Raw genomic sequence first — 13,051 nt, forward strand, 5'->3', positions numbered from 1 at the left:
TCTTCCATGTCGGGAGATAGTGACTCTCTCCAGGTCGATGAGTTAATTGACTCAGATACTTCTGCATATAGCAGTAGTGATTCTGAATCTGATTCTTATTTAAAGAAAATCAATGTTTTGACTAAAGATCAAGAAACATTTCTTGAGCTCGTAAAACATATTTCTGATCCAAATCTTCAAAAAGAGTATCTTGATAAGCTTTTAAAAACTCTGGATTTTAATAAAGTAGAGACTTCATAAGGTAAATCTACCAAGTGTTGTTTTCTATTCCAAAAAGCATATGGTAGATCAGCACAGATTCCCACTAAAGCTCGTCTAATCCAAATGAACATGGAATTGGAATAACATTGTAAAGCTGAAATAAGTGACTTAGAGTCCAAAGGACTTATTGTTAAATCTCGATCTCCTTAGTCTTGCGCCGCGTTTTATGTTAATAAGAATTCCGAGATTAAAAGGGGAACACCTAGATTGGTTATAAATTATAAACCCCTTAATAAAGCATTAAAATGGATTAGGTACCCAATACCTAATAAAAATGATTTGCTTCAAAAATTGCATTCTGCTTTCATATTTTCAAAATTTGACATGAAGTCGGGTTTTTGGCAAATTCAAATCCATCCTAAAGACTGTTATAAAATTGCTTTTACTGTTCCATTCAGACAGTATGAATGGACGGTTATGCCGTTTGGTTTAAAAAATACACTTTCGGAATTTCAAAGAATTATGAATGACATTTATAACCCTTTTTCTGAATTCTGCATTGTTTACATAGATGATGTTTTGATTTTTTCTCAAACCATCGACCAACATTTATATATATATATATATATATATATATATATATATATATATATATATATATGTATGTATATGTATGTATGCATGTATATTGCAATGCCTTTATTTCTATCCAAATCGACAAAAACTCCAAAAGTGGCTTTACATGGAGCAAACCTTGAGTTGACATGAATTTATATTTGAAAAAAAAAATGTTTCTGAATATTTTTTTTGTCAATAGTTTTTTCAAACAATTAATATCCCTGCTAAACATTGTTTAGAAAACTAAGAATTGAATTTAAAACTTTATTTCAAATGCCCAATAGTTTCTCTCTCCACTTAATTAATAGTTTTTTTCAAACAAAATAACTGCTTATTCCCCCAAAAAAAAACTGTAAAGGTGATTTTGTCAATAGCAACTATTTAGGGGCTAATGCTGTCATAAAATTGGTTTAAAATAGCCGAAAAATAGACCTTTTCTACCATAATCAACAGATTATTTATCTCCATATTCTTAACTACCCCTTAGTTTTACCGGCATTCGTCGCTTTTCTAAAAACGGTTGGAGGAGTCTCTCCCAAACCATAAAGGTGAATTATAACTATCCGAAAAATTACGTAATAAGATAATTAATAACCCATCCATTAACCAGATTAAAAGAAAAAAACAACATGAGTATTAATTTTGTGCTTATCTAAATACCATATTATGTAACGCAAAGCATATGATGCGTTCTTTAAAGTTCAGATTAGGAGAGGATTCTTATTTCTAAACCCTGAGCACTACAGGGAAAAAAAAAATGAATGAATATGAAGTTGTGTTGATGAATCAAAAACGCTGGTAATGGGGGATGGTAGTAGAAGGAAAGAAGAGGATTCGGACGAAGGAGAATACGAGATGGATGATTTGAACGAAAGCCTGAGAGAATCGCGTGAAAGCAGGTTTAATTTAGTGGCTAATCAGGTCAGCCTTCTTCGTCGGAATCCGAATCGTGAATCCGTACTCAGTGGATTCAGACATTTCTCCCGAAACTTGGTCTTTCATCCTGATAACAGGTTTAAATTTAATTTTCCAAATAACTTTTTTTCATTTTTCAATTGCATTGATATTATTAAAAGACTAAACAAGCAACAGGATTTTAGAATCGAGTCCTGCTTCCAGGCTTCCGAATTTTTTGAACTATAATTAGAGTTCTACAGAGCTGTATAGTAATTAGAGTTCAAATCAAGATCGTATAAAATTCAGGTGTCCTGACCTAAGCACCGTTATACTTTAGTGTATATCATCAATGAGAACACTCTCTTCCATTTGTTCTCTCAAATTAATTAAAGAATGAATGCAGGTGGTATCGGGCATGGACAAAATTCATACTGATATGGGCAGTGTATTCATCCATCTTCACGCCAGTGGAGTTCGGCTTCTTCAGGGGACTGTCCAAGAACCTCTATGTATTGGACATTGTTGGACAGATAGCTTTCCTTTTTGACATTGTCTTGCAATTCTGTCTTGCTTACAGAGATAGCCAAACCTACCGTTTGATCTGTAAGCGCACACCAATTGCCCTCCGGTTAGCCGTCTTTCCCCTCATCTTCTTGTACATTATAGCTCATTATCATCATTTAATTCTTGTCGGTTTCTTCTTCGGTTTATTTTCAGGTACTTGAGATCAAGTTTTATCATTGATCTGTTTAGTTGCATGCCTTGGGACCTTATTTACAAGGTACGAGTTTTTCCTTATCCTTTTTTGCTTCATTGATTGATTGATTGATTATACTTGTTGTCTCCTTGTGTTGTATTGATAATTTTGTATCTTTGGTTGCTTTTGATTGCCTACATGGACAATTTCTTTCTTTTTTCCTCGTCATAGATTTTGCATTTTGAGGATATTATGGCTGGAAATCAATAATAGTAAACCAACACCACATGATGATGATTATGAGTTCTAATGTCACATCTCAGTTAAAGCCCGGGAGGCTTTATAAGCCTTGGTTCTCCTAAGTAGATGCGTTTTGGCTAAAAAAACATGTGCGTAAGCCCAACGCAGATAACATCTTATGTCAAAATGTCTTTGAAATGAAACACAGGATATGGGATGTACAAAACTTTTGTTCATATATTGATTATTTGGAGTTGTCAACGTATAGTTACTGTTGTTATAACCATTGCAGAAATATTTTCCCAACAGGCTAGTGGAAGAAAAGAAGCAGTCAGGTACCTTTTGTGGATTAGGTTATATCGAGTACGCAAAGTCAGTCAGTTTTTCCACAAGATGGAGAAGGATATACGAATCAATTACATGTTTGCCAGGATAGTGAAACTTATTGCTGTTGAGCTGTACTGCTCGCATATAGCTGCATGCATCTTTTACTATTTGGCTACCACTCTGCCTCCTGACCAAGAGGGGTACACATGGATTGGAAGTTTAAAGATGGGTGACTATAGCTACGCAGATTTCAGAGAGATTGGCTTCTGGAAACGTTACATAACGTCTATGTATGCTTCCGTTGTAACCATGACCACTGTTGGTAGGTTATCTTTCTAACTTATATTCTACCTGAATATATTCGAAAGCATTGTGGTTTCGAATTATTTTCCTTGGATATTTGTGTCTTATACAGTTGAATTTATGGCAACACTGTATGGTTGATTCATATGTTTACTAAAAGCAACAGCATGCCATTTTAACATTCTGAGAACATGGATGTTTTCAGCATTGTCTTAAATTTGTGCTCTTTCCACTACAGGCTATGGAGATGTACATGCAGTCAATCTGAGGGAAATGGTGTTCATAATGATTTATGTCTCCTTTGACATGATTCTTGGCGCTTACTTGATTGGTAACATGACGGCATTAATTGTAAAAGGATCAAAGACAGAAAAGTTCAGGGATAAAATGACAGATCTCATGAAATATATTAACAGAAATAGACTTGGGAGGGATATCCGTGATCAGATCATAGGCCATTTGCGTTTACAGTATGAAAGCAGCTACACTGAGGCATCAGTCCTTCAGGACATCCCCATCTCCATTCGTGCCAAGGTAATTTATTCACAGGAATTAACACTCAATGTTCTTTATTCTCTCTTTTCCCTTTTACTTCTTTTAATAAGAAAAAAAAAATCAAAGGGATGCAGTCGGATTCATCCCCTGATGAAGCGAGAATGCCAAATTATTTGTTCAAAACATATGTTATGTTATACAATATCTATCAGTGGTTGACATCTGTTTTTATCTCTTGCAGATTTCTCAAACTTTATACTTGCCGTACATTGAAAAGGTTCCCCTTTTCAAGGGATGCTCTTCAGAGTTTATTAATCAGATTGTAAGTCATTTCTTTGCCATTTCATGATAGACACCAATTTAATTCCACCAAAAGTAAATCCGCTGCATTTACAAGGTTTTGTAGAAAGTTCATTCTGGTCATGGTTTGGATTGCAATGCTATCATGCACTTAGTACTATCAAGAATTGAAAACAATGGATTATAAGCCACAGCTCTTCGTATTCTTTGCTCTTGCAGGTTATTAGACTCCATGAGGAATTTTTTCTCCCAGGAGAGGTGATAATGGAAAAGGGAAACGTGGTGGATCAACTTTACTTTGTTTGTCTTGGTGAGCTGGTATGATCTCAACTCCAGTTTTTACCTTTTTCAATTATTATTCTGTTTATGTTTCCTAAGGATTGATGACAGTTTTTGGCATATAGTCTTGCTGGTCTGGTACTGCTTAATGTTGATAATATACTCTTCAACCATGGTTTTCTTTTCATTTGTCACCTCAGTAGTCTTGGCTTCTAATTTCCTTCTGACTTATGAGAATGGAAACACATGCATATACACATGTGAAGCAAGTTCTACTCTTATTTTTCTATCTTCAGCAAAATCTGCCTTTGTCTTTGTGTAGGAGGAGGCTGGCATAGAGGAAAACGGAACAGAAGATTATGTTTCATATCTACACCCCAACAGCTCATTCGGCGAAGTTTCTATTCTTTGCAACATTCCTCAGCCTTACACAGTTCGAGTTTGTGAACTTTGTAGACTTTTGCGGATTGATAAACAATCTTTTACAAACATCATCGACATATATTTCTGTGATGGGAGGAAAGTTTTAACCAATCTCTTACAGGTACTATATGTTACGCTGCTAAGCTTGTTTCTCCTCATGAATTCCCTTTTATCATTTGTAGACTTTATTTATTTAATTTCTCAGTTAGATAGGGACCCTTTGATAGTGAAAACTGTTAGTGTATATTCATCAAAGGACTATACAAGCTACATATGTTGACAGGGAAAGGAATCTGATCTTCGACTAAAGCAATTGCAGTCAGACATCACATTTCACATTAGTAAGCATGAAGCAGAACTCGCATTGAAGGTGAACAGTGCAGCTTATCATGGTGATCTGTATCAGCTTGAAGGTTTGATCCGTGCTGGAGCTGATCCTAACAGGACAGATTATGATGGAAGATCACCCTTGGTATGTACTGATTATGTTTTCATCAATGAATAAAGTTTTTGAAGCCCTCTGCCAGCATAAAAGTTTGCTCTTGCTGTTGAATTTTTATGTGGAATGACTGTGCCCTTTGCTTTCTACAGCATCTTGCAGCATCAAGAGGATATGAAGAAATAATGACTTTCCTTATTCAAAAAGGAGTGGACATTAACCTTAAGGGTAATTCAATAATGCAAATGTAATTTTCATACTGCTTGTGTCTATGCAAAGTTTAATCTGCCAGCCATGTCATAGTAACACATTTTGTTAATTTCTTTTGCACAGATAATTTTGGGAACACGCCGTTGCTAGAAGCCATAAAATATGGAAATGATGGGGCTGCTTCTCTGCTTGTTAAAGAAGGGGCCTCATTGAATGTAGAAGAAGCTGGTAGTTTTCTTTGTACAGCCGTAGCTAGGGGGGATTCGGACCTGCTTAAAAGAGTGTTGTCCAATGGCATTGATCCGAATACCAGAGATTATGACCTCCGAACGCCACTTCACATAGCTGCCTCCGAGGGATTATATTTGATAGCAAAGTTACTTGTAGAGGCTGGAGCCAGTGTTTTTCCAAAGGACAGGTACCGTAGAAATATTCATTTTCCCCTTGGTATCAATTATTAGTCTGACAATTACGTTGTTTGGACACATTGCAGACGGGGAAACACACCTCTTGATGAAGGCCGGATGTGTGGAAACAAGAATTTGATCAAGCTACTTGAAGATGCAAAATCTACCCAGTTGTTAGAATTCCCTCATGGCTTTCAAGACATAGCAGGTATTGCCAAAATACTAATATGCTAACCAAACTCCTTAACTACTTGAAATATCAGAAGTACTTTCTCAAACAAAAATTGTGCAAATTTTTTAGTCGGCAAAGAGTTGTATGATTGTATCACAGTTGGGATAAGACTCAAATTGCTCTGCAATATTATCAATTAATAGATGCAGCTTTGGTGAAAGTTGGAACAGTATTAAATGAATACTTGTCCAGCTCGATAACAGTCTTTGTTGCCAATTACAGATAAAAGGAACCCAACAAGAAAATGCACTGTGTTCCCGTTTCATCCATGGGATGCTAAAGAGAGTAGAAGACATGGAATCGTGTTATGGATTCCTCAAAACATCAAAGACCTCATCAAAACTGCAGCTGAACAGCTGGATTTCCGAGGTGGTGATTGTATATTATCATCAGAAGGAGGTAAAATTCTTGATGTAGACATGATTAACGATGATCAGAAACTGTACTTAATCCAGGAAACACATTAAGTAGTAAAATTTCGCTTCTTGTGAAACTAAAAATAAGTAGATTATACTCTGATTTGCATGGTTTGCTCCATGGTTCACCGGTTCCATCTTGCAGTTTCAGATGTGTTTTCTGTGTGTATAACCTAATACAATTCTAGCATGCATAAAGTTGTATAATAGTGTATCAAAGTTTTTTCATTCTTAGCCGCAGCTTTCTCTTGTAGCTAAATGTGAATGGTCTATACATGTTGATTTTAAGATGCATTTACATAAATCGATCAACCAAAGCAAAGTGATCTATGTTTCTAATGTAGAGATTATACAATTTATATATAGTCAATCTCCCATGTGGACATATGCATGGCATTAGTAACATTTTGTTGTGGTACCAACCATGTAGAAGTTCGCGTTTTATAAAATACTGACATGGGCGATTGTAGAATTTTCACTCAAACAAGCTCCTAGTAGCGAAATGGAGCTAAGAACTTGGCACTGTAGCATAATGTAGCAAGTAACAGTGTTGGAAATTTTATTGCGCTGCAGCTGCTGCATATAACAAGTACTTGAAATTTTTGGCTGCAAAGGAAATCAAAATTTATTTTGCCATTTTGGACTGCTTGATTGTTGAGAAAAAGTGAGAGAAAGCTAGAGGAAATTTTAGTGAAGAAAGTTTGTTATTCATGCATTCAATGAATGAGATTACAAGCTCATATCCTAACATCCAGAACTTTCTACACACATACATCAATTGCACGTGTTGAGAAAGCAGACCAGTGAATGTATAACAAATTTCAGAACTGAAGCTAACAACCAGTAACAACTTTTGCTGACTGGACTGCCACATCACCAATATGAGGTATAACGAACTTAATGAACTTAACTACCATGTATTCTTAACATCCCCTCAAGCTTAAGGTCTAGAAAGAACATTAAGCTTGGCACGAAGATAAGCAAAATGATCAAAAGAGAGAGGCTTGGTGAAAGTATCGGCAAGTTGCTCGAGCTGGAAACATGACTAACAGTAAGTTGCTTTTGTGCAATGTGCTCTTGGACAAAATAAAGGTCCAATTCAATATGCTTAGTACTGGAGTGGTACTTTGGGTTATTAGCTAAGGCTTTTGCACTCTGATTATCACAGTACAATATAGGAGATTGAGCAAGATGAATTTTAAGTTCTTGAAATAACTAAGTGAGCCAAAGAACCTTTAAGGTTGTTGAGGATAGAGCTCGATATTCAGACTTTATTGAGGAGCTTGAAACAAGTTACTTTCTAGATGACCAAGAAATAAGGTTATTGCCTAAGAATACACAATACTCTCCAATGGATCTTCGATCATCAGGATCAGATGCCCAATCAACATCAAAAAAAGTAGTTAAGGAGACAGAGCCTGAATTAAAAAATTGTATGCCAAAGTGTGTCGTGCATTATAGATACCTTAGGACTTTTTTACAAGCCTGGTAGTGTAAGATTGTTGGAGTGACCATGAACTGACTTAGCTCGTTCATAGTGTAAGCTATGTTAGGTCTGGTTAGAAGGACATATTGAAGAGAACTTACAGTCTTTTGCATAATGAAGGATTTTCAAAAACAATACCTTTATCCTTTTAAAGCTTATCAATTGTACTCATAAGAGTGTTTCACCCTTTGTTATCAAGTATATTTTCCCTTCTAAGAATATCACCAATGTATTTTGTCTGGGATAAATGTAGTCCTTCCACAAAAGGTGTAACTTCAACACCAAGGAAGTAAAAGACCCAATCAAAAAAAAAAAACAATCATTTAAATTTTGGGTCGGGTTGGGCTTTTTTCAAGCCCAAATTCCATAATTTTTAAGTTTTTTTTAAATTTAAGTAATTTAAATTTTTAAAAAAATGGATATAACATTCTTTATATATTAAAAGTTAACATAAACATCAAAATTACGTTAACATAAAAATCAAAATTACTTAAGATCTGAACCATATAATTATATAAATAATAAAATAAAATAATCCAAAATTATGTCTTATAAAATTATACAAATAAAATCATATTTTTATTTTTTATTTTGAATTTTGGGTCGGGTCGAGTCGGGCCGGTTAAGGCGCGAACCCTAACCCAATTTTAATTGAGCCCTCATATTTAAGCCCGAGCCTGACTCGAAATCCTTAAAATTCGGGTCAAAGCCTGAAAATTTTGGGTTGAGTCAATTGGGCCAAAATTCGAGCTGGGCCTTTTTGTCATGCATCAAAGCAATTAAACTCCCTTATATCTTTGAGTGCAAACTTTAAATTTAGATGTTGACTAACAGTCTCAATATACTTAGAATTGGAACCAATGATCAATATATCATCAACATATATAAGAATGAACAAAATGTCCTCACCAATGTGTTGAATAAACATGAATGTATTAGATTTTGAATGTTGAAATCCCTAGCTAACCAGTTAACTCTTTAACTTGTCATACTAGGCTCTAGGAGCTTGCTTGAGACTATATAAAACTTTGTTGAGTTTGCAAACATAAAATGGATTTGCGAACTCTATAAATCCCTTTGGTTGGTGCATGAATACATCTTTTTGAAACACACCATTCATAATGAAATACGACTAAACTAAGAATTACTCTGATTGTACAAGGCTTCACAACTGGACTAAAAGTTTCCATCAGCCAATCACAACAAAGCTAAGCCTTCGGACATGTCATGATCATATTGACTTATTTAGCTCTTTGGCCATCCATAACTCTTGAGCTGTTTGTTTAGTGGCCAACCAATGCAAACGGTGTGCACTTGACGTTCCTATTTGCTTCGCAAGCTAAAGCTAAGTTGATGGTGGAGAGCCACCAACTTCCATTTCTATATCAATTTTCTATTTTCTATTATTTTACATGAATTATTTATCATTTACCAAAGGTGGGTGGAGAAAGAAAATTTGATTAAAAAACAAAAAACCCCAACTTGCTGAATCAGTCACATGCAGCTGATCGAGCACAGGAAAACAAGCAAACAAAATACAAATCTCAAAATATGACAACTAAAATATCAAGCACATCTTGCAAAGCAACTTGTAACCATTAAAAAGAAACAAAAAACGCAATTGTAAAAACTTAAGATTGAAAGGATTGATTGGAGATCAATCTATTGTGCTTGATGATAACCCTTGGCTGCCAATCAAGATTTGTATTTGAATATGCTTCCATTAGGATTGTACTTTATTTATAAACCCATTTATTTCTCACAAGTTTAATAGTTGTTTCAGGAGGTACCAATGTGTAGGTTTGGTTTCTTTTCAAGGCTTTAAATTTCTCTTGCATAGCTAAAAACTACCTAGAATCTTGTAAGACAGCTTTGACATTAGTTGGTTCAAGATCTTAGGTGGCTGCTAGTTATGATTTTGGTTTAAAGATGCCAGCCTTGGCTTTAGTAATCATTAGATGTGTAGGCAATAAGGATTGAGTAGGGTGATTAGTGTGATTAGAAGAATGATTTGAGGAGAAAAAAGAATCGTTTAAGGAGGAGGAAGAAGAAGAAGACTATGTTGAACCACGACTTAATGCAAAAGATAATGCATGACTAGGGATAACAGCTAGTGGCTCTTCATTTCTACTAACAGTGGAAACATAATTTTAAAAGAAATAGAATTAAATTAGTGATAAGGAGATATTAGTGTTAGAGAAATTGAAGAGGGTTGTTTGAAAAATAATTCTTTATAGGAAAACTCAAATTCATTAAGGAAACATGCCTAGCAACAAACACTTTCCCTAAAGGGTCTAAACACTTACAGCCTTTATGAAGAGAACTATAACCAATGAAAACACATTTTTTAGTATGAAAGTTAAGTTTATGTTAGTTATAGGGTCTGAATAAAGGAAAACAAGAACCACCAAAAACTTTGGAAAATTGATAGCCATGAAGTTAATTGTATAACTTTTGAAATGGAGACGAGTTATCTAGTACTGGTGTAGGCATTCTATTGATTAGGAATGAGGCAATATGAAAGGATTCCGATAAAAAAGAGAAAGGCAATTGAGATTGAGCAAAAAAAGTCAGACATGTCTCAACAATGTGCTTATGTTTTCTTTCAATAATGTCATTTTGTTGATAAGTATGTGGACAGATATGCCTAAAAAGAATACCTTTTTGTTGAAGAAATATTTTAAAGACCATAAATTTACCCCATATCTAACTATAATGCTTTAATATATAAAGAAAATTATTTTTCAACAAGAAGTTTGAAATGCTTAAAGGTTTCTAAGGCTTTAGATTTAAGTGCGAGAGAAAAAAGAATCCAATAATATCTTGTAAAATCATCGACAAATGAAATATAGTATTTGTAACCATCCGTGGAGTATTTAAGGGCTGTCCTCATAAATTTGTGTGTAATAGTTCAAGTGGAGATTTGGTCTTGATTTCAGTGACAAGAAAATGAATTTGATGCATTTTTCCATATTGATAAGCATCACAAAAATCAATAGATTGATTAGAAAATAAAATGCATAGGAAGACTTCTTTATTTAGATGACCAAATCTATTATGCAACAACTGGATTGACACACTGCCTATGGTAAGGAAACTTGTAGAAACAGAACTAAGATAGGTTGCAGAATTATGCCTATTTTGTATAACAAAACTTGATTGTTAGACTCTTGTAGAGAGTTTACAACTTTATTATTGAGAAGAACTGACAACATAGAAATTGATTTGAATTTTTTTGAAATAGAATCTGCAGAGTGAAGAAGAGAGTCATCATGTGACAGTTGCTTGCAGAGACCACCTTCAACTATCCCCTGTGTCATCAAGCCATCTTGTCCTTGATAAAGCACATATTAGAAGAAAATTCAATGATTACGTTATTATCTTAAAAAAAACTTAGATATACTGATAAGGTTCTTGGTGATTTTAGGAATACATAAAGTATTGGTTAAAGACAAATGTATCTAAATAGGTATAAAGATAAGTGCAGCCAATTTGTGTAATAATAAGATCTTGACCATTTCTAACTAATAACAATTGAGAGTCATGATAAGGCTTACCTTTAGCTAGATTTTGTACATTATTAGTGAGATGATGAGTTGCTCCACTGTTTAGGTACTAACCTTGATCTCTAACCCCTTCTGAGGTAACCATATAAGCAGCTCTTGAGCCTTGATTCTAATTTGAAAAATGATGCTACATTGGAGAATTTGGAACAAAATTCCCATTGAACATGTTTCTACAATCAGCAGCAGAGTGATTTATTTGAAACAAATTTGACAAGTGATATTTCCTTTGCTACTTCCTCTGCCAAAACCACAAGAGAATCCAACATTCCCACTAAATCCACCATTTCCATTAAATCCATTATCGAATCCACTATTTCCATTAAATCCACTAGAGAATCCACCATTTCGGGTAAAAACACCAAGAAAAACACATCTACCTTGAATTTTGTTCCCTATAACCACATCTGCCATATCCAAAGCCTCCCTTGTTATTATAGTTATCATTTCTACTCTTATTCACATAATTTTCATTCTAATTTCCTTGATTATTAGCATTCCATCCAACATTCTTTCCTGATCTCTTTTGATTATTTCCACCCTGAGCTAAGTTAGCTCAAAGTTCAACGTAGCTTCTTTAGCCACATTAGAGTAAGCACTTTAAGTCTAACTTCATGAGTTAACAACATATAATATGCCTCATTAATGCTCATTTTAAGAACATTTGCTTCAATATATACCACAACAAGATAATAAGGTTGGCCTAATCCAAAGATTAAGTGGGTGATAAAGTCAAAGGGGCTAACTGGACCATCAGCAACTGCTAATTCATCAGTCATAGACCTCCGTTTACCAAAATACTCTGTAATAGACATAGATCATTTGTTAAGATTGTTAAACATCTTTAAATGCACTTTTTTGGCTGCAATTTTCAGAACCAAACTATTACTCTAAGCTAGTACAAAGTTCTTAGAAAGTTTTAGAATTTACCACAAGACTTAAGATCTCAACATTAATGGATGACAAGAGTCAGCTCAAGAGCATCTGATCATAGCTTTTCCAAGTAGCATATGTAGGATTTTTAGAGACAACGGCATCAGTACTTGCTGATTCACTAGTTAGAAACTAATTTGGACAAGCAAACGATCCATCAAGAAAACCTTTTAGTTCATTTTGGCTTGAATAGAGGAAAGGATATGTGATTTATGGTGTAGTTTGACTTGTCAAGCTTGATCGGTGTTTTGAAAGTAAATGACGAAATTGAAGATGAAACATTTGCATTGAGACTTGAAGAAGCCATAAAGGTGTTGTGACTGGCTCTGATGCCAAATCAAAATTTATTTTGCTGTTCTGGACTCTTTAGTTGGTAAGAAAAGTGAGAGAAAGCTTGAGAAAATTTTATTGTTCATACATTCAATGAATGAGATTGTTAAAGCTTGATCAAACTTAATCAACCAAGATTCCCCAAGACTGCTCTAAACACTCTGATGTTTGACTAAGAAACACTTTAAGAAACAAATAAAAGATACACAGAAAGAAGCCGAAGAACAGCAATCAACCAAAAGAAAAAACAGTTTA

General features: G+C 34.5%; 1 protein-coding gene across 1 annotated transcript; it reads left to right on the forward strand.

The window, feature by feature from the left end:
* The first annotated feature begins 1,378 nt into the window (after positions 1-1,378).
* Positions 1,379-6,712, forward strand: LOC18037855 (potassium channel SKOR). The gene is made up of 13 exons (XM_006427817.2): positions 1,379-1,832; positions 2,120-2,344; positions 2,434-2,497; positions 2,963-3,302; positions 3,522-3,817; positions 4,020-4,100; positions 4,298-4,396; positions 4,680-4,901; positions 5,064-5,252; positions 5,372-5,447; positions 5,553-5,847; positions 5,923-6,044; positions 6,291-6,712. Exons 1-13 carry the CDS (start codon positions 1,621-1,623, stop codon positions 6,533-6,535), a joined length of 2,466 nt encoding a protein of 821 aa, XP_006427880.1. The 5' UTR covers positions 1,379-1,620; the 3' UTR covers positions 6,536-6,712.
* The last annotated feature ends 6,339 nt before the right edge of the window (positions 6,713-13,051 follow it).

This window comes from Citrus clementina, unplaced genomic scaffold (genome assembly GCF_000493195.1).
Source record: "Citrus clementina cultivar Clemenules unplaced genomic scaffold, Citrus_clementina_v1.0 scaffold_7, whole genome shotgun sequence".
NCBI lineage: Eukaryota > Viridiplantae > Streptophyta > Magnoliopsida > Sapindales > Rutaceae > Citrus > Citrus x clementina.